This window comes from Coregonus clupeaformis, unplaced genomic scaffold (assembly GCF_020615455.1).
Source record: "Coregonus clupeaformis isolate EN_2021a unplaced genomic scaffold, ASM2061545v1 scaf1598, whole genome shotgun sequence".
NCBI lineage: Eukaryota > Metazoa > Chordata > Actinopteri > Salmoniformes > Salmonidae > Coregonus > Coregonus clupeaformis.
In genome coordinates, this window is record NW_025535052.1 from 1 (window position 1) to 22624 (window position 22624).

A 22624-nucleotide genomic window follows, 5' to 3' on the forward strand; every position below is an offset into this window, starting at 1 on the left:
GACGTTCTATTTTGTTCACGTCACGGCGCTCTCTGCCTCAGCTGATTGTGACGTAACACGGGGAGGTAAGGCGAGAGAAGTGCGAGCGGTAGAAGTAAGAGGGACTTCGGAGTTATGGTGCGAGGCAGGCTACGGAGGAATACGGGCAACTCATAACGTTAAATATATAATATCCTTTAGGTATACCGATATTGTGTTATTCCGTGGACCGGTGGACCCGCTTGTGTGCGCCTGTCACGAAGTGCATTCCAGAAGCTCTACACAATCATTCATTTCCATTTTAAGAAGAGAGAGACGGAGACCGAAAGAATTCGCTGGTACTCCTAAAAAGGTACAGTAGTTTATTAATAAACATTATCCATTTATGCTAGGCCTATTTTGTTGCTTTGGACTTTCCGCCAAATTATATTGACTAACGTTACCACCAGCAGTTGTCTTTGTCTTTCAGTTCAGTCCAAACCAATACATTGTCATTCCAATGTTACCGTAGCCCGTAGCCTACATGCTTACCATATTAGGCAATATTTAGTTACAATGTGTCCACGTCTTAAAATTGAAACATTGTGTCTAGTCTGAAAGACCAATTTGAAGGTGTATCATTTCAATCTAACACCCTCCGAGTGGCTGCCGACGCGCGTGTGTGTCTGTTAGTTGGTGGCAGCTGTCGGATGTCACGTCTCGGGAGATCGAGTTGGAAATAGCCAAATAATATTGTGTCGGGCTTCCAGAGAAAGCGTATGGCTAACATCAATGGGGAATACCCGTGGACGGTCCAACATGAGTTTACCTGACAGGCCGCACGGTCAGCGGTTTATTGTGTTGGTGCGGAATAGATTGATACGGGCTACAGAACGCTCCATTCTGAATGATAGCATTAGTCATTGTCAATTAATCCATGACTTCATGAGTCATATCCCACCGGTTGAAGGCTAAAACATAGACCGTGTATTAAACAGTAATCCGACTAGGCTGATAGCCCACTAACAGTGTATTAATACAGTAATCCAACTAGGCTAATAGCCCACTAACAGTGTATTAATACAGTAATCCAACTAGGCTAATAGCCCACTAACAGTGTATTAATACAGTAATCCAACTAGGCTAATAGCCCACTAACAGTGTATTAAACAGTAATCCAACTAGGCTAATAGCCCACTAACAGTGTATTAATACAGTAATCCAACTAGGCTAATAGCCCACTAACAGTGTATTAATACAGTAATCCAACTAGGCTAATAGCCCACTAACAGTGTATTAATACAGTAATCCAACTAGGCTAATAGCCCACTAACAGTGTATTAATACAGTAATCCAACTAGGCTAATAGCCCACTAACAGTGTATTAAATACAGTAATCCAACTAGGCTAATAGCCCACTAACAGTGTATTAATACAGTAATCCAACTAGGCTAATAGCCCACTAACAGTGTATTAATACAGTAATCCAACTAGGCTAATAGCCCACTAACAGTGTATTAATACAGTAATCCAACTAGGCTAATAGCCCACTAACAGTGTATTAAAACAGTAATCCAACTAGGCTAATAGCCCACTAACAGTGTATTAAAACAGTAATCCAACTAGGCTAATAGCCCACTAACAGTGTATTAATACAGTAATCCAACTAGGCTAATAGCCCACTAACAGTGTATTAATACAGTAATCCAACTAGGCTAATAGCCCACTAACAGTGTATTAATACAGTAATCCAACTAGGCTAATAGCCCACTAACAGTGTATTAATACAGTAATCCAACTAGGCTAATAGCCCACTAACAGTGTATTAATACAGTAATCCAACTAGGCTAATAGCCCACTAACAGTGTATTAATACAGTAATCCAACTAGATTGCAGCCAACTAAGCTCATAAGGCATTGTAAAAATAAAAATAAATCAAGAATCTAATGGTGGAATTGGAATGACCATTGAACAGCAATAATTATCACAGATTAACAAGTTATCCTATTATACACTACATGGCCAAAAGTATGTGGACACCCCTTCAAATGAGTGTATTCGGCTATTTCAACCACACCCGTTGCTGACAGGTGTATAAAATCGAGCAGACATTTACGTCATCATTTAGCAGACGCTCTTATCCAGAGCGACTTACAGTTAGTGCATACATTATTTTTTTATTTTATTTTCATACCCCATGGGAATCAAACCCACAACCCTAGGCGTTGCAAACGCCATGCTCTACCAACTGAGCTACCTCCCTGCCGGCCATTCCCTCCCCTACCCTGGACGACGCTGGGCCAATTGTGCGCCGCCCCATTGGTCTCCCGGTTGCGGCCGGCTACAGCAGAGCCTGGATTCGAACCAGGATCTCTAGTGGCACAGCTAGCACTGCGATGCAGTGCCTTAGACCACTGCGCCACTCGGGAGACAAGACAGCCATGCAATCTCCATAGACAAACATTGGCAGTAGAATGGCCTGTACTGAAGAGCTCAGTGACTTTCAACGTGGCACCGTCATAGGATGCCACCTTTCCAACAAGTCAGTTTGTCAAATTTCTGCCCTGCTAGAGCTGCCCTGGTCAACTCTAAGTGCTGTTATTGTGAAGTGGAAATGTCAAGGAGCAACAATGGCTCAGCTGCGAAGTGGTAGGCCACACAAGCTCACAGAACGGGACAACCGAGTGCTGAAGCGCGTAGTGCATAAAAATTGTCTGTCCTCGGTTGCAACACTCACTACCGAGTTCCAAACTGCCTCTGGAAGTAACGTCAGCACAGTACCTGTTCGTCGGGAAATGGGTTTCCATGGCCTAAGATCACCATGCGCAATGCCAAGCGTCAGCTGGAGTGGTGTAAAGCTCGCCGCCATTGGACTCTGGAGCAGTGGAAACGCGTTCTCTGGAGTGCTGAATCACGCTTCACCATCTGGCAGTCCCACGGACAAATCTGGGTTTGCCGGATGCTAGGAGAATGCTTCCCAAATGCATAGTGAAAACAAATGTGACCTTAAAAATGACATTTAGGGGACTTTTATTTAAGGGAAAGATTAGCTTTTAAAAAATTTTAAATATTTTGTATATTATTAATTTCCATGTCAGCTCAATGCCCGGAAATGACCTTCTCCACAGCAAAGGATCTTAATTTCAAACCCTCCAAAAAAGTGTAAAAAAAAAAAAAACGGGCAATAATGAATATTAACCGAAAAAATATGTTATGTCGTTTCTTGCAATAGCCCTCTCTGATTTTAAATAATATTTCTCTCAAAACTGTGATTCCTAAAAAAAATTAAATCAGGAGATTTGGTCAACTCCATCAGATTTGTCTAAAATCCTAAATCAATCAGGAATGAGCAGGGTCACCTATACCGTAAGGACCCCTTATTCATGTCCTCATTACATGCAGCGAAAGAAGAACACTGTAAAATTCTCTACTTTTGATAGATTTAAACAAACAATATAGAAATCACCATTGGTCACAACCATGAACTGTCAACTCCATCTCCCTGATAGATTAAAATAGGATATGAACTTTGGTTGAAATATGTTTATTTTAATTATGGTTTAGATTAATGAAGCAACTGAGGAAAAACTAAATTGCAACTTTGTATACCACTTGAATGAGAAGAAAAATATTTTTTTTTAAACATAAACTCTGTCAGATTTTTGTCTAACATCAACTCCGTCAGGGTGCTGAAAGATCTTAAATTGAATGGTTATGTTTTTATTGGGGATTTTCAAATGAATCATTTTCTATATTTTACAAATGTTTGTATTCACTTATCCAAATAGGGTATTTTACAGTTTTAATTGTAATAAATTTTCAGAGTAAAAAAATCAAATAAAAATCACTTGGATATTGTGGGTTACTGTGTATAAATAAAGCCGGAAAAAGTCTGATTTGATGTGTTTTCACTTCAGGCTGTAAGGAAACAGAAGGTGAACATTTTGAAAGGGGGTGGTGACTTTCTATACCCCTGTATTTGCTTGCTAACAAGGTAGAACAGTTTTTTTTTATATTGAAAACAAGTGGCCTACCTGGATAAGAAGATGCTTATTTCAGAATGAGAACGAGTTGTCAATTACTTATTTAAATGCGTATTTTTTATGGTCATTGCACCTTTATAAAACACAGACTTGACAGCAGGCACATAACAGTCTGTGACTAAAATGCTGCTAGCAGTACGTGGTATTGCAATGACAAACTGAGCATTAATTTCCCACACACGTTCATTGATGCTCTGGTTTTAGTAGGGTCTGCTCTGTTCTACATGTTGGGAGTTGAGACATAAAAAGGGTATCATTACAAAGGTTAAGTTTTCGTCTATTACAGTAAAATAATGTAACTAAGCGTTTCAGCCGATTCTGTTGGACCAAACCTCAAATGCAAATAGCGACTTTAAACTGCTTATTGTCAGAGAGGAAGAAGTGATCTTTCGTCTTTGTTGTGAGTGGCAGGGGGAGGGGCTTGGTGTCTGTGTGCGAGTGGGAAGGTGCACAGTGCACACAGCACAGAAGGGGGAGGGGCTTGGTGTCACAGCACAGAAGGGGGAGGGGCTTGGTGTCACAGAACAGAAGGGGGAGGGGCTTGGTGTCACAGAACATAAGGGGGAGGGGCTTGGTGTCACAGAACATAAGGAGGAGGGGCTTGGTGTCACAGCACAGAAGGGGGAGGGGCTTGGTGTCACAGAACATAAGGAGGAGGGGCTTGGTGTCACAGAACAGAAGGAGGAGGAGGGGCTTGGTGTCACAGCACAGAAGGAGGAGGAGGGGCTTGGTGTCACAGAACATAAGGAGGAGGGGCTTGGTGTCACAGAACATAAGGAGGAGGGGCTTGGTGTCACAGAACATAAGGAGGAGGGGCTTGGTGTCACAGCACAGAAGGAGGAGGAGGGGCTTGGTGTCACAGAACATAAGGAGGAGGGGCTTGGTGTCACAGAACATAAGGAGGAGGGGCTTGGTGTCACAGAACATAAGGAGGAGGGGCTTGGTGTCACAGAACATAAGGAGGAGGGGCTTGGTGTCACAGCACATAAGGAGGAGGGGCTTGGTGTCACAGAACATAAGGAGGAGGGGCTTGGTGTCACAGAACAGAAGGAGGAGGAGGGGCTTGGTGTCACAGCACAGAAGGAGGAGGAGGGGCTTGGTGTCACAGAACATAAGGAGGAGGGGCTTGGTGTCACAGAACATAAGGAGGAGGGGCTTGGTGTCACAGAACATAAGGAGGAGGGGCTTGGTGTCACAGCACATAAGGAGGAGGGCCTTGGTGTCACAGAACATAAGGAGGAGGGGCTTGGTGTCACAGAACATAAGGAGGAGGGGCTTGGTGTCACAGCACAGAAGGAGGAGGGCCTTGGTGTCACAGAACATAAGGAGGAGGGGCTTGGTGTCACAGCACAGAAGGGGGAGGGGCTTGGTGTCACAGAACATAAGGAGGAGGGGCTTGGTGTCACAGAACAGAAGGAGGAGGAGGGGCTTGGTGTCACAGCACAGAAGGAGGAGGAGGGGCTTGGTGTCACAGAACATAAGGAGGAGGGGCTTGGTGTCACAGAACATAAGGAGGAGGGGCTTGGTGTCACAGAACATAAGGAGGAGGGGCTTGGTGTCACAGAACATAAGGAGGAGGGGCTTGGTGTCACAGCACATAAGGAGGAGGGGCTTGGTGTCACAGCACATAAGGAGGAGGGGCTTGGTGTCACAGCACATAAGGAGGAGGGGCTTGGTGTCACAGCACATAAGGAGTGAAGGACATGAGACCAAAAGACATGAAAACAAACCAAAAATTTTAACCTTGATTCAGGTATTTGTAATATTGCGCGAAAACATACATTTGATTTAACCTAATTAATTCGATATATCGCCCAGCCCTATGTTATCATGTTGTTGTTATCATATTGTTATCAATGAGCTCACAAGTCATATAGCCCACCTGTTAAAGGCCCAATTTGTAATTTCAACAGCCTGACCATATCACTTTTGTTTTGGTAAACTGACGAATGGGAATTGTTTCCACTATCAACTTTTAGCTATGACTGACAGTCCATGAGATCATCATGATAGTTTTAAACATGGTTTGAAGCTATTTGTTTATAAAGACAAAAATGCCAATAAGTACATAAACAGTATGATTATAGAACCACACATCCTGGGTGATGACAGGGTAATACAGGTCTACTAATCTAATAAAGCAGTTTGATTGGCTATTCAATATGCTACAAGATAAGATGACATGAGGCTTTAAAAGATCCATCCATGTGGTCTTTGAGAAATGTTGCAGTGTTATCTTCCTCTGATGAGATTGTTGTTGTTGTCAACAGTTGCAGTGAGGTGAGTGAAGAAGACATGGTGGATTATTATGACATTCTGGGAGTGTCAAGAAATGCCTCTCCGGAGGACATCAAGAAGGCGTAAGTAAATGACTCATTCAAGGACTCATCCTACTGTAGAATCTGTCTCTTTGCACTCCAAAATAGGCCTATATAGGCTACATGAGATATCATCTTTAGGCTAATACTAGTATGATTTATCTGATAGAGTTAAGTGGATTTACACTGAGTGTACAAAACATTAAGAACACTTTCCTAATATTGAGTTGCAACCCCTTTTTTTGCCCTCAGAACAGCCTCAATTCGTCGGCGCATGGACTCTACAAGGTGTCGAAAGCGTTCCACAGGGATGCTGGCCCATGTTGACTCCAATGTATCCCATAGTTGTGTCAAGTTGGCTTGATGTCCATTGGGACTCTCTCTCTCTCTTTCTCTCTCTCTTTCTCTCTCTCTGTCTCTCTCTCTCTCTCTCTCTCTCTCTATCTCTATCTCTATCTCTATCTCCTCTCTCTCTCTCTCTCTCTCTCTCTCTCTCTCTCTCTCTCTCTCTCTCTCTCTCTCTCTCTCTCTCTCTCTCTCTCTCTCTCCCTTCCTACCTCCCTCCTCCCTTCTGGAGGGGGCATTGAGATACCGACGATTCAATCTTTTAGCTCAGTGCTCAGATTTAGTCTCCGGCACCGGATATTGTGAAGCAGGCTCTGCGATGGAATAATAACCTGTATCTTGTCTAATGTGAAGCTACAGGAAGCAGGCTCTGAGATGGCACCCGGACAAGAACCCAGACAACAAGGAGGAGGCAGAGGGGAAGTTTAAGGAGCTGGCTGAGGCCTACGAAGTTCTGTCAGACCGTAAGAGATACCACAACCTGTTAAACCTGTTATTAACGTAATTATTACCCCTTGCTCTACTCTTCTGTGGAATTGGTGTTTAATAACAGTCAGATAATGTCTCCTTGTCTTTACAGGAAGCAAGCGAGAGGTGTATGATACCTATGGTGAAGACAGAATGCCCAACAACGCAGGTGGAAGGAATCAACCTGTTTTATCTTTCGTGGTTTTGTGCTTTTTATTTTCTACTCTGTTTTTGATCAGCCATGTTGGTAGTGTCCATATTTATCAATCAAAATGTATATTATGTATTTATCCCTCCCTCCCTCCCTCCCTCCCTCCCTCCTCTCCCTCCCTCCCTCCCTCCAGGCTCCAGTAGACATCCCGCTCCGGAAGATTTCCCAGGGTTCACCTTCACATTCCGCAGTCCAGAGGAAGTGTTTCGGGAATTCTTCGGAGGCCAGGATCCTTTCGCCAATTTCTTCGGTGGGGCTGACCAATATCCTATGGTCCTTAAAAAGTATCCTGTGTCTTCATGTGCTGCTTCTTAGTCAAGGCTAAATCTGACCGGTAAACCAGTCCGTCTGGGAGTCTCAGCAGTTCATACAAAGCTACATGAAGACTACTTATCCTACCTCTTCCTGTGTCTCATTACCTCCTTGTTCTGACTGCTCTCCCAGATGACTTTGCGTTCGGAAGAGGGATGCAGAGTGGCTTCCATGGACATCCTGGTGCTTCCAGGCTCGGCCCCAGCCGATTCTTCTCCTTCCCCTCGGCTGGAGGTCAGTAATAACACAATGTCTGTGTCCCAAAATGGAACCCTATTCCCTATGTAGTGCACTACTTTCAACCAGGGCACATAGGGCTCTGGTCAAAAATAGTACACTATATAGGGAATAGGGTGCCATTTGGGTCACAACCGATAATAATACGGTAATAACACATTTATATCAGCTCCATTCACTGTTTAGTTGATCTGACTTGTCCTCCTCACTCCTCTTTCACAGTGCATGACTTCACCTCTTTCTCGTCCTCCATGGGAGGAATGGATGGGGTGAACAGCATGGGAGGAGGGATGGGGAATTTCAAGTCTGTCTCCACTTCTACGCGCGTCATCAATGGCAAACGCACTACCACCAAGAAGTCAGTTCACTGTTCTCTGTTCTCTCTCTGTTCTCGGTTTTCTGTATGGCCACTGAAGTGTGTTTTAGGGAATCTTCTCTTTACTTACTTCCTGTTCTTGATCCGACAGGATCAAAGAAAACGGTCAGGAGAGAACAGAGATCGAGGAAGACGGGGTCTTGAAGACAGTGCTCATCAATGGTAAATCATCCACTCTGTGTCCATCCTTCCCTCATCCAGTCCCCTTTCAACTGTTCTTACAGGAATGTGTCTGTGTTCTTCTTCCTCCTGTCCCGCCCCATCCCCCTCCTGTCTCCCTCCTGTCTCCCTCCTGTCCCCCTCCTGTCCCCCGCCCCATCCCCCTCCTGTCTCCCTCATATCCCGCCCCATCCCCCTCCTGTCTCCCTCCTGTCTCCCTCCTGTCTCCCTCCTGTCCCACCCCATCCCCCTCCTGTCTCCCTCCTGTCTCCCTCCTGTCCCCCCTCCTGTCCCACCCCATCCCCCCTCCTGTCTCCCTCCTGTCTCCCTCCTGTGCCCCTCCTGTCCCGCCCCCATCCCCCTCCTGTCTCCCTCCTGTCTCCCTCCTGTGCCCCTCCTGTCCCGCCCCATCCCCCCCTGTCCCCCTCCTGTCCCACCCCCATCCCCCCTCATGTCCCCCTCCTGTCCCCCTCCTGTCTCCCTCCTGTCTCCCTCCTGTCCCCCTCCTGTCCCGCCCCCATCCCCCCTCCTGTCTCCCTCCTGTCTCCCCTCCTGTCCCCCTCCTGTCCCGCCCCCATCCCCCCTCCTGTCCCCCTCCTGTCCCCCCTCCTGTCCCCCCTCCTGTCCCCCTCCTGTCTCCCTCCTGTCCCCCTCCTGTCCCGCCCCATCCCCCCTCCTGTCTCCCCTCCTGTCTCCCTCCTGTCCCCCTCCTGTCCCGCCCCATCCCCCTCCTGTCTCCCCTCCTGTCCCCCTCGTCCCCCTCCTGTCCCCCCCCCTCCTGTCTCCCCTCCTGTCCCCCCTCCTGTCCCCCTCCTGTCCCCCCTCCTGTCTCCCTCCTGTCCCCCTCCTGTCCCCCCTCCTGTCCCCCTCCTGTCCCCCCTCCTGTCTCCCCTCCTGTCCCCCCTCCTGTCCCCCTCCTGTCCCCCCTCCTGTCCCCCTCCTGTCCCCCCAGGTGTGGAGGATGAGTTGGCCTTGGCTCTGGAGCTCAGCAAGAGAGACCAGCTGCCCCCCAGCCAGCCCTCACACACACCCAGGCAACACCTCCAGAAGCAGGCAGAGAGGATGGTACCAGTGGAGCTCCAGACCCAGACCCATCCACACCGACCCAGCCCCGGCTCTGGCCAGCCCTCACACACACCCAGGCAACACCTCCAGAAGCAGGCAGAGGGGATGGTACCAGTGGAGCTCCAGACCCAGACCCATCCACACCGACCCAGCCCCGGCTCTGGCCAGCCCTCACACACACCCAGGCAACACCTCCAGAAGCAGGCAGAGAGGATGGTACCAGTGGAGCTCCAGACCCAGACCCATCCACACCGACCCAGCCCCGGCTCTGGCCAGCCCTCACACACACCCAGGCAACACCTCCAGAAGCAGGCAGAGGGGATGGTACCAGTGGAGCTCCAGACCCAGACCCATCCACACCGACCCAGCCCCGGCTCTGGCCAGCCCTCACACACACCCAGGCAACACCTCCAGAAGCAGGCAGAGGGGATGGTACCAGTGGAGCTCCAGACCCAGACCCATCCACACCGACCCAGCCCCGGCTCTGGCCAGCCCTCACACACACCCAGGCAACACCTCCAGAAGCAGGCAGAGGGGATGGTACCAGTGGAGCTCCAGACCCAGACCCATCCACACCGACCCAGCCCCGGCTCTGGCCCCCGGTCTATGGCCCAGCGCTCCTTCAGCTCAGCCCCCTACTTCCACTGCCCTGACGTCCCCAGCGAGGAAGAGGAGGAGGAAGATCTCCAGATGGCCCTGGCCTACAGCCTGTCTGAGATGGACTCCCAGCAGAGAGTGTCCGTCGCGGCTTCAGCAGCAGACGTCATCTCAGGTGCTGGGGGTGTGGTGGTGGAAGAGGTGGGGAAGCCTCAGAGTGAGGTTGGGGGGCGAGGCGGGGGTTGGGGTGGGGAGGGTGGTCCTAGACCTAGACCCAGGCCAGCCCAGAGCATCAGAGGAGAGATCAGGGGACATGTCACCACACAGCAGCCCCTCGCCGCTGGACCACAGGGCGCTACCAGAGGGGGTCCCAGAGCCTCCTACACACCTCCTCAACCACCTCCAGGAGCAGAGAGGCACTGGGGATCCTGCAGCTAAAGCCACCAGCAGAAACACTGTAAAAAAGAAAAATAAGTGTGGCTGTGTGGTGTGTTGAGTGTATGGTGTGTGTGTGTTGAGTGTATGGTGTGTGTGTTTGTGTGAGTGAGTGAGTGAGTGAGTGAGTGAGTGAGTGAGTGAGTGAGCGAGCGAGCGAGTGAGTGAGCGAGTGAGTGAGTGAGTGAGTGAGTGACTGGCCTTATTTCTTAATGATATGATGTTTCTGTTCCTGTTCATGTTTGTGCAGTGCCTTGACTGGTAGATTTCTATAAAGTTGTCCGAGGGCACATTCATTATCCTTGTGTTGCGGCTGCCTCTGTTGTCTGGTTGGGTTCTCAGATGGCCACTGTAACTAACAAGCTAATACATCTACAATGGTCCCTGTTGACAGTATGTCTGTATTTCAAGGCTGGGGATTACAATCAACATCATTTATTTCATGTGCCAAGTACACGGTCTCTTTTTCTAAGAGGATGGAGTTGGAGCATATAACTAGTTTACCAGTCAAAATACCCTGGTCAGAGGGGCTTTTCCCCTTTCTGGTCATTCCACTTCTAGGAGTTGGATAGCATTCACCAGGAACTCAAGTGTGCCTCACGTTACATCCTCACTGACTGTTGCATCTGTTTGGCTAGCTTTGGATTGCTGTCTATCAGAGGTGCTTCAGCCTTTCACATATGTTCTCTGTGTGTCCCGTCTGCTCAGTGCCGTGTGTGTTTTGAAGGGGTTTCAGACACCAGTATGAAATGAAATGTGCCTCTGACACAGACTTCTTTTCAAGGCCAAGGGAATTTGTCAGAACCTCGACACAAGATTTTACGGCTTGACAGCTTCTCTCCATTTCTATAGTACTGCAGCGAAATATGAATTGTTAACAAACATTTCGAATGTTAAATGAATAAAATTATATTATGTGGCTTTTAAACTATACAAGTATAAAGTATACCTACGATGGCTCTTATTCTTTGGCTCTAGAAAATAGGTTTAAACGAGGTCCAAAACAGCACTTTTTAGAATAAGGACAATACAGATGTAGGATCTTAATTTGAGCCAGTTTGCTACAGCAGCAACAGGAAATACTAATTATTATGTGGATTATAGTTAATGAACATTTTTGTAGGGCTGAGACATTTTTGTGAAAATTACAAACTTCAGAACCCTTTTTACACCTCAAATACCCTACATGTTTTTAAATGTCCTTCTGAAACATTTATTTGACTATAATTGAATATTATTAACACAGAATCACCAAAGTGAATGTATGTTTAGTGCCTTTTGTGTGTGTGCCCGATGCATGGAGTGTGTGTTCCTGCCATTTTAAATGTGCCAAGTGATTATTAGAAAGCTCTCAATCAATCATACGATCCACCCCAGTGACCTTTCATTTTAAACGTCAAAGGGAATGTTTGAAGGGAAAGCAACGCGCTCAGTGACAAGACAGGAGGGCATTGCAGATTGTGTTCTTATAAATGCTGGTCCTGTGGTCCTCTGTAGCTCAATTGGTAAGAGCACGGCGCTTGTAACGCCAGGGTAGCGGGTTCGATCCCCGGGACCACCCATACGTAAAAATGTATGCGCACGTGACTGTAAGTCGCTTTGGATAAAAGCGTCTGCTAAATGGCTTATTATTATTAAACAGTAAAGGAAGGAAGGGAGGTCTTCACTCATTAATTTAACGTGAACCGATAAGTGCAGACCTTCTTTCTTGCTTCTATGACATGTTTTAAAAGGAAAACAGCTTCCTCGGTAACGGGACGGGAGGCCATGGAAGAGTTTATTTATGTAATAGTAAACTCAACAACCTTGTGTATGTGTGTGTGTGTGTGTGTGTGTGTGTGTGTGTGTGTGTGTGTGTGTGTGTGTGTGTGTGTGTGTGTGTGTGTGTGTGTGTGTGTGTGTGTGTGTGTGTGTGTGTGTGTGTGTGTGTGTGTGTGTGTGTGTGTCTGTGTGTGTCTGTGTGTGTCTGTGTGTGTCTGTGTCTGTGTCTGTGTCTGTGTCTGTGTCTGTGTCTGTGTGTGTGTCTGTGTCTGTGTGTGTCTGTGTGTGTTGGTGGTGTGTGTGTGTGTGTGTGTGGTGCTGTGCCAGACTGATATCACCACCACCCCTGGTGCCGCTGGAAACAGCCCAAATAGTTTCCTCCCCCTCCTCTCCACAGAGGAGATAACAGTGTTATTATGTCATGGATTTATTTTGAATCTATATATGGTGTTGTGTTTTTCCTGTGGAGTTAATAAAGTAGGAGTGAGTGAAGCCAAAAGATTTGTAATGTAGATTAACAATGTAATCCAGACAGCTAGAAGAGTGTTGTTCTTTCAAGTGCACCTCTGTCTCCTCCTCCTTTCTATATGCTGTATCTACACAATGTCAATATAGAGAGGAGAGAGACCAGGACTGTAAGGTGCTAGAGGAAATGGAAAAAATGACTTCGCTGCCTTCTTGTTTCTTTACACTTTGTCAACCACTGCAGGAAACAAAAAATAAAAGTCATGCAGCCAACCAAAAAGAACAGGATATTTATCTATTTTTGAGAAAAACAAAACAAATTGTGGCAGAAATACTATGTTGCACAATCAATGGAAATGCTACGGTATATAACTTTCTCGGGCTTCATTTGATGGTAAAAGAAAGGGAGAGTCTTGCTTACATTAGATGGTACATTGCTTCTTGCTTTTTTAAGATGCTGCCCTGTCCTAAAGCTTACCAACACAACCTCACTTTCTTGGCATACGCCTGTCATTCTATCTGCTCGCCCATAGAGATCAAACTATTTACATCTCTATGGGCTCACCGCTCTTTGACTAGTCACCCTATACAGTATTCTCCATTCACAGTTCATCCATAACCAGGGTTAATGCTAGGTTAGAATCCTTGGGGTGGCCCAATCCCACCTAGCATCAACCATATGGTACCGTCCATATTCATGTTCTGATGTCTATGGAGGCTAGCCATATCAAGTCACAGTGTGTTTGCTGGAGTTTTGTTCGGTTTTTTCAGCCATCTTCTCAGCAAGGGATAATATATATATATATTATTTTGCCATCTTCTCAGCAAGGGATAATATATATATATATTATTTTGCCATCTTCTCAGCAAGGGATAATATATTAATATAATAATATTTCAGCAAATCAAGGATAATATATATATATATATAATTATTTTGCCATCTTCTCAGCAAGGGATAATATATATATATATATATTATTTTGCCATCTTCTCAGCAAGGGATCATATATATATATATTATTTTGCCATCTTCTCAGGGATCATTAGTTTTTGTTTTTATCACTTCTGGTTCCGGTATTCACAAAGCGTCAGGTCCCCCCCTGTTATTCATTATGATATTAAAGGGTAGACCTGATTCTAGATCAGCACCATACAGGCCCTGATTAAGACCTAGATTCAATCCGGAGCATGGAAAATCTGCGCTAAAGCGCAATTGAAATTTTAAGGCAATGTTTCTGCGTTCGCAGAGACTGCATTCGCAGGTAAAAGCGACGTATGGATAAATTGGAAATTACCTTTACATTTCAATCACTCTATGAGGCGGATCTTCCGAGCTCCTAAATTGTTTTATTTATTTATTTATCTTTTATTCTGGTCTCTTGTATATGTGTCACTCTTCTTACTTCCTGTGTCACTCTTCCTGCTTCCTGTTTCAGACTCAGACTTCCAGGCCTTCACAGGCTGATCTGATTGGCCGTTGCCCATCTGACCCCTGACCTCTGAGCCTGAGGTAAATCCCAAACAAAATATCACCAGCTCCTCCCACCTTCACTGTGGCATCCTCCTCCCTGTCACCCCTAGAGGACCCCACCACCATCACCCTAGACTCTGAGCACCTTACGTCACTCTATCTCACCACTCTGTCTACTTTCCACACCACAACCTGTCCTGTGTTCTCCACTCCAATACTCCCTGTAGTTGAAGACCTGAGTAGTAGAAGACCTGAGTAGTAGATGACCTGAGTAGTAGATGACCTGAGTAGTAGATGACCTGAGTAGTAGAAGACCTGAGTAGTAGAAGACCTGAGTAGTAGATGACCTGAGTAGTAGATGACCTGAGTAGTAGATGACCTGAGTAGTAGATGACCTGAGTAGTAGAAGACCTGAGTAGTAGAAGACCTGAGTAGTAGAAGACCTGAGTAGTAGATGACCTGAGTAGTAGAAGACCTGAGTAGTAGATGACCTGAGTAGTAGATGACCTGAGTAGTAGATGACCTGAGTAGTAGAAGACCTGAGTAGTAGAAGACCTGAGTAGTAGAAGACCTGAGTAGTAGAAGACCTGAGTAGTAGATGACCTGAGTAGTAGAAGACCTGAGTAGTAGATGACCTGAGTAGTAGAAGACCTGAGTAGTAGAAGACCTGAGTAGTAGAAGACCTGAGTAGTAGATGACCTGAGTAGTAGATGAGTAGTAGAAGACCTGAGTAGTAGATTACCTGAGTAGTAGATGACCTGAGTAGTAGAAGACCTGAGTAGTAGAAGACCTGAGTAGTAGAAGACCTGAGTAGTAGAAGACCTGAGTAGTAGAAGACCTGAGTAGTAGATGACCTGAGTAGTAGAAGACCTGAGTAGTAGATGACCTGAGTAATAGAAGACCTGAGTAGTAGATGACCTGAGTAGTAGAAGACCTGAGTAGTAGAAGACCTGAGTAGTAGAAGACCTGAGTAGTAGATGAGTAGTAGAAGACCTGAGTAGTAGAAGACCTGAGTAGTAGAAGACCTGAGTAGTATAAGACCTGAGTAGTAGATGACCTGAGTAGTAGAAGACCTGAGTAGTAGATGACCTGAGTAGTAGACCTGAGTAGTAGATGACCTGAGTAGTAGATGACCTGAGTAGTAGAAGACCTGAGTAGTAGATGACCTGAGTAGTAGAAGACCTGAGTAGTAGAAGACCTGAGTAGTAGAAGACCTGAGTAGTAGATGACCTGAGTAGTAGATGAGTAGTAGAAGACCTGAGTAGTAGAAGACCTGAGTAGTAGATGACCTGAGTAGTATAAGACCTGAGTAGTAGATGACCTGAGTAGTAGAAGACCTGAGTAGTAGATGACCTGAGTAGTAGATGACCTGAGTAGTAGATGACCTGAGTAGTAGAAGACCTGAGTAGTAGAAGACCTGAGTAGTAGAAGACCTGAGTAGTATAAGACCTGAGTAGTAGAATACCTGAGTAGTAGATGACCTGAGTAGTAGAAGACCTGAGTAGTAGATGACCTGAGTAGTAGAAGACCTGAGTAGTAGAAGACCTGAGTAGTAGATGACCTGAGTAGTAGAAGACCTGAGTAGTAGATGACCTGAGTAGTAAAAGACCTGAGTAGTAGAAGACCTGAGTAGTAGATGACCTGAGTAGTAGATGACCTGAGTAGTAGATGACCTGAGTAGTAGAAGACCTGAGTAGTAGAAGACCTGAGTAGTAGAAGACCTGAGTAGTAGAAGACCTGAGTAGTAGAAGACCTGAGTAGTAGATGACCTTAGTAGTAGAAGACCTGAGTAGTAGAAGACCTGAGTAGTAGAAGACCTGAGTAGTAGAAGACCTGAGTAGTAGAAGACCTGAGTAGTAGATTACCTGAGTAGTAGAAGACCTGAGTAGTAGATGACCTGAGTAGTAGAAGACCTGAGTAGTAGAAGACCTGAGTAGTAGATGACCTGAGTAGTAGAAGACCTGAGTAGTAGAAGACCTGAGTAGTAGAAGACCTGAGTAGTAGAAGTAGAAGACCTGAGTAGTAGAAGACCTGAGTAGTAGAAGACCTGAGTAGTAGATGACCTGAGTAGTAGAAGACCTGAGTAGTAGATGACCTGAGTAGTAGATGACCTTAGTAGTAGAATACCTGAGTAGTAGAAGACCTGAGTAGTAGAAGACCTGAGTAGTAGATGACCTGAGTAGTAGAAGACCTGAGTAGTAGATGACCTGAGTAGTATAAGACCTGAGTAGTAGAAGACCTGAGTAGTAGAAGACCTGAGTAGCAGATGACCTGAGTAGTAGATGACCTGAGTAGTAGATGACCTGAGTAGTAGAAGACCTGAGTAGTAGAAGACCTGAGTAGTAGAAGACCTGAGTAGTAGATGACCTGAGTAGTAGATGACCTGAGTAGTAGATGACCTGAGTAGTATAAGACCTGAGTAGTAGATGACCTGAGTAGTAGAAGACCTGAGTAGTAGAATACCTGAGTAGTAGATGACCTGAGTAGTAGAAGACCTGAGTAGTAGAAGACCTGAGTAGTAGAAGACCTGAGTAGTAGAAGACCTGAGTAGTAGATGACCTGAGTAGTAGAAGACCTGAGTAGTAGAAGACCTGAGTAGTAGAAGACCTGAGTAGTAGAAGACCTGAGTAGTAGAAGACCTGAGTAGTAGATGACCTGAGTAGTAGAAGACCTTAGTAGTAGAAGACCCGAATAGTAGAAGACCCGAGTAGTATAAGACCCGAGTAGTAGAAGACCCGAGTAGTAGAAGACCCGAGTAGTAGAAGACCCGAGTAGTAGATGACCCGAGTAGTAGATGACCCGAGTAGTAGATGACCCGCCGAGTAGTAGATGACCCGAGTAGTAGAAGACCTTAGTAGTATAAGACCTGAATAGTAGAAGACCTGAGTAGTAGAAGACCTGAGTAGTAGAAGACCTGAGTAGTAGAAGACCTGAGTAGTATAAGACCTGAGTAGTAGATGACCTGAGTAGTAGATGACCTGAGTAGTAGAAGACCTGAGTAGTAGATGACCTGAGTAGTAGAAGACCTGAGTAGTAGAAGACCTGAGTTTTAGAAGACCTGAGTAGTAGAAGACCTGAGTAGTAGATGACCTGAGTAGTAGATGACCTGAGTAGTAGAAGACCTGAGTAGTAGATGACCTGAGTAGTAGATGACCTGAATAGTAGAAGACCTGAGTAGTAGAAGACCTGAGTAGTAGAAGACCTGAGTAGTAGAAGACCTGAGTAGTAGTAGTAGTAGAAGACCTGAGTAGTAGATGACCTGAGTAGTAGAAGACCTGAGTAGTAGATGACCTGAGTAGTAGAAGACCTGAGTAGTAGATGACCTGAGTAGTAGAAGACTTGAATAGTAGAAGACCTGAGTAGTAGATGACCTGAGTAGTAGATGACCTGAGTAGTAGAAGACCTGAGTAGTATAAGACCTGATTAGTAGATGACCTGAGTAGTAGATTACCTGAGTAGTAGAAGACCTGAGTAGTAGAATACCTGAGTAGTAGAAGACCTGAATAGTAGAAGACCTGAGTAGTAGATGACCTGAGTAGTAGATGACCTGAGTAGTAGAAGACCTGAGTAGTAGAAGACCTGAGTAGTAGATGACCTGAGTAGTAGATGACCTGAGTAGTAGAAGACCTGAGTAGTAGAAGACCTGAGTAGTAGATGACCTGAGTAGTAGATGACCTGAGTAGTAGAAGACCTGAGTAGTAGAAGACCTGAGTAGTAGAAGACCTGAGTAGTAGAAGACCTGAGTAGTAGAAGACCTGAGTAGTAGAAGACCTGAGTAGTAGAAGACCTGAGTAGTAGATGACCTGAGTAGTAGAAGACCTGAGTAGTAGAAGACCTGAGTAGTAGAAGACCTGAGTAGTAGAAGACCTGAGTAGTAGAAGACCTGAGTAGTAGAAGACCTGAGTAGTAGAAGACCTGAGTAGTAGATGACCTGAGTAGTAGAAGACCTGAGTAGTAGAAGACCTGAGTAGTAGATGACCTGAGTAGTAGAAGACCTGAGTAGTAGAAGACCTGAGTAGTAGAAGACCTGAGTAGTAGAAGACCTGAGTAGTAGATGACCTGAGTAGTAGAAGACCTGAGTAGTAGAAGACCTGAGTAGTAGATGACCTGAGTAGTAGAAGACCTGAGTAGTAGAAGACCTGAGTAGTAGATGACCTGAGTAGTAGATGACCTGAGTAGTAGAAGACCTGAGTAGTAGATGACCTGAGTAGTAGATGACCTGAGTAGTAGAAGACCTGAGTAGTAGAAGACCTGAGTAGTAGAAGACCTGAGTAGTAGAAGACCTGAGTAGTAGATGACCTGAGTAGTAGATGACCTGAGTAGTAGAAGACCTGAGTAGTAGATGACCTGAGTAGTAGAAGACCTGAGTAGTAGAAGACCTGAGTAGTAGATGACCTGAGTAGTAGAAGACCTGAGTAGTAGAAGACCTGAGTAGTAGATGACCTGAGTAGTAGAAGACCTGAGTAGTAGAAGACCTGAGTAGTAGATGACCTGAGTAGTAGAAGACCTGAGTAGTAGATGACCTGAGTAGTAGATGACCTGAGTAGTAGATGACCTGAGTAGTAGAAGACCTGAGTAGTAGAAGACCTGAGTAGTAGATGACCTGAGTAGTAGATGACCTGAGTAGTAGAAGACCTGAGTAGTAGAAGACCTGAGTAGTAGATGACCTGAGTAGTAGATGACCTGAGTAGTAGAAGACCTGAGTAGTAGATGACCTGAGTAGTAGAAGACCTGAGTAGTAGAAGACCTGAGTAGTAGATGACCTGAGTAGTAGAAGACCTGAGTAGTAGAAGACCTGAGTAGTAGAAGACCTGAGTAGTAGATGACCTGAGTAGTAGATGACCTGAGTAGTAGAAGACCTGAGTAGTAGAAGACCTGAGTAGTAGAAGACCTGAGTAGTAGAAGACCTGAGTAGTAGATGACCTGAGTAGTAGAAGACCTGAGTAGTAGAAGACCTGAGTAGTAGAAGACCTGAGTAGTAGATGACCTGAGTAGTAGAAGACCTGAGTAGTAGAAGACCTGAGTAGTAGATGACCTGAGTAGTAGAAGACCTGAGTAGTAGAAGACCTGAGTAGTAGATGACCTGAGTAGTAGAAGACCTGAGTAGTAGATGACCTGAGTAGTAGATGACCTGAGTAGTAGAAGACCTGAGTAGTAGAAGACCTGAGTAGTAGAAGACCTGAGGAGTAGATGACCTGAGGAGTACAACCTACAACCTGATTTGTAAAGTGGTTATCCCACTGGCTATAGGGTGAATGCACCAATTTGTGAGTCGCTCTGGATAAGAGCGTCTGCTAAATGACGTAAATGTGCCCTTGAGCAAGGCACTTAACCCTAATTGCTCCTGTAAGTCGCTCTGGATAAGAGCGTCTGCTAAATGACAAAAATGTAAAATGTAATTTCAGGATAACTAGTAGGTAGTTAACACTACTATTCAGGTCTTCTACTACTCAGGTATTCCACTACTCAGGTATTCTACTAGTTAACAGGATAGCTAGTAGCTAGTTAACCCAGGATTAACAGATTGGGATAGATAGGTATAGATGTAGACTAGAGAGAGGTATGCTGTAGCTCCAAGCAGCCTTTGCTGTGGTTCTAACGTTGCGTCTGATCCATTTGCTCCCAACAGGTCAAAGGTCAAATCTCCCATGGTGCACCTTGTCTCTCAGCCCCGCCCCGCGACTTACTGTACCAGCTGATCAACACTTTTCAAAGTTTTATTTGAAAAAGAAAATTAAACTGACAAATACAAATGTATGTACTTCTATGTGTGAGTGTGTATACAGTAATCCCTCGTTTATCGCGGGGGTTACGTTCCGAAAATGACCCGCGATAAGTGAAATCCGCGAAATAGAAAACTTTTTTTTTTTACAATTAGCAACTATTACATGTATACAAATACAGTGACTCACGTGTAGGCCGTTTCACTGCTCTTCAGACTGGGCCGCTGCATCCTGACTGCGCTCTGCAGTGTTCTCTTCTTCTGAAGCCCGCGGTGCAGGTGTGTTTGTTCGGGAGAAGAACATAGTGATAGGCAGCTGTTGTCGCTCTTTTTTCTTCTTTGCAAAAAGATCCTTGTACACCGACATGCCACCATCGATTACGTTGGAGAACTGTAACGAACGGCTCATCAAAGGGTCCCATTCCTCAGCTACTCGCTTAAGTTCAGTGGCCATTCGCACCATGGTTGCTAACCGACCAAGCGTTAGTCCTTCCTCCTCATCTCTCGTGTCCTCTTCTCCCTCTTCTCTTTCATCGTCGCTTTGTGGCTTTGTCATTTCTGCCAGCTCTGCATCGGTCAGCGGCTGTGCGTCTCCATCAATCAGGGCGTTTATGTCATCCGGACTCATGTCATTAAACCGCCCTCCTCCAAGCTGTTTTATGTACGTACACATAACTGCACGAGACGACAAAATGATAGCACAATTCGTAGCATGTTTTGATACAAGAAGCGGGAGTGAGTTTTTAGCGAATCAGAATGCAGAGCACAATGCACCAAAAAAAAAAAAATGCATTATGAAAATCCGCGAAATAGCGAATCCGCGATAAGTGAACCGCGAAGTGGCGAGGGATCACTGTATAGCTAAATGAAAAGTTTCTTTGTAAAGTATTTTGAATCACAAACAACTCATCTACATTAAATCATTTGCATTTTAAACTGTCTTATAGGAGAATGTGTCCTGGAAAGCATTTTAAATCATGACTACATGTTTCAATACCATGGAAAGGTGTGATACTAGAGTAATCTATATTCATTGAAAGCTGATAAATTTGCAACTCAAATATTTACATGTGTGTGGAATTCCATTATGTAACGAATCCTCCACACACACTGAATGTAAGCCTGGTTATACCAGACTGAAACTCTACACTGAATGTAAGCCTGGTTATACCAGACTGAAACTCTACACTGAATGTAAGCCTGGTTATACCAGACTATGCTAAGCACCCAACTGGGCACAAACTGGTAGAATCAACATTGTTTCCACGTCATTTCAACAACAAATGTGATTTAATGTGAATTCAATTGAATAAACATGGTAAACTTTGTGGATTTGGAAAAAGTCATCAACGTACAGGAATTTTTGGAAATGTTTGTGTTTTTTCACCTTTTACCTAAATCCAATGACATGGCTAAAATGTTTGTCGATTTCACTTTGAATTCACGTTAGTTGATAACTCAACCAAATGTCAATCAAAACTAGACGTTGAACTGACGTCTGTGTCCAGTGGGACAGCATTTACACTGGTTTAACCAGGTCAACTGAACGTAATCTACATTGAACATAAATATAAACGCAACATGCAACAATTTCAAAGATTTTACTGAGTTACAGTTCATATAAGGAAATCAAGTCAATTGAAATAAATTCATTAGGCCCTAGGCTGTCGTACACGTCAATCCAGAGCATCCCAAACATGCTCAATAGATAACGTCTGGTGAGTATGCACGCCATGGAAGAACTGGCAAATATTCAACTTCCAGGAATTGTGTACAGATCCTTGCGAAATGGGGCCGTGCATTATCATGCTGAAACATGAGGTGATGGAGGTGGATGAATGGCACGACAATGGGCCTCAGGATCTCGTCACGGTATGTGCATTCAAATTGCCATCAATAAAATGCATTTGTGTTCGTTGTCTGTAGCTTATGCCTGCCCATACCATAACCCCACCGCCACCATGAGGCACTCTGTTCACAACGTTGACATCAGCAAACCGCTCCCCCACATGACGCCATTCACGCTGTCTGCCATATGCCCGGTACAGTTGAAACCGGGATTCATCCGTGAAGAGCACACTTCTCCAGCGTGCCAGTGGCCATCGAAGGTTAGCATTTGCCCACTGGAGTCGGTTACGATGCCAAACTACAGTCAGGTCAAGACCCTGGTGAGAACGACGAGCACGTAGAAGAGCTTCCCTGAGACGGTTTCTGACAGTTTGTGCAGAAATTCTTTGGTTGTGCAAACCCACAGTTTTATCAGCTGTGCGGGTGGCTGGTCTCAGACGATCCCGCAGGTGAAGAAGCCAGATGTGGTGGTCCTGGGCTGGTGTGGTTACACATAGTTTGCGGTTGTGTGGCCGGTTGGACGTACTGCCAAATTCTCTAAAATGACGTTGGAGGCGGCTTATGGTAGAGAAATGAACATAACATTCTCTGGCAACAGCTCTGGTGGACATTCCTGCAGTCAGCATGCCAATTGTACTCTCCCTCAAAACTTGAGACATCTGTGGCATTGTGTTGTGTGACAAAACTGCACATTTTAGAATGGGCTTTTATTGTCTCCAGCACAAGGTGCACCTGTGTAATGATCATGTTGTTTAATCAGCTTCTTGATATGCCACACGTGTCACAACACGTGGATTGATTATCTTGGCAAAATAGGAATTCTCACTAA

General features: G+C 45.3%; 1 protein-coding gene across 1 annotated transcript; it reads left to right on the top strand.

The window, feature by feature from the left end:
• Positions 1 to 88: 88 nt before the first annotated feature.
• On the top strand, positions 89 to 20023 carry LOC121562707 (dnaJ homolog subfamily B member 2-like). The gene is made up of 11 exons (XM_045218465.1): positions 89 to 331; positions 6273 to 6362; positions 7020 to 7129; positions 7246 to 7302; positions 7478 to 7594; positions 7789 to 7890; positions 8116 to 8251; positions 8361 to 8431; positions 9381 to 10265; positions 14191 to 14264; positions 19855 to 20023. The coding sequence occupies exons 2-10, from the start codon at positions 6298 to 6300 to the stop codon at positions 14217 to 14219; spliced, it is 1572 nt and encodes a 523-aa protein (XP_045074400.1). The 5' UTR covers positions 89 to 331; positions 6273 to 6297; the 3' UTR covers positions 14220 to 14264; positions 19855 to 20023.
• The last annotated feature ends 2601 nt before the right edge of the window (positions 20024 to 22624 follow it).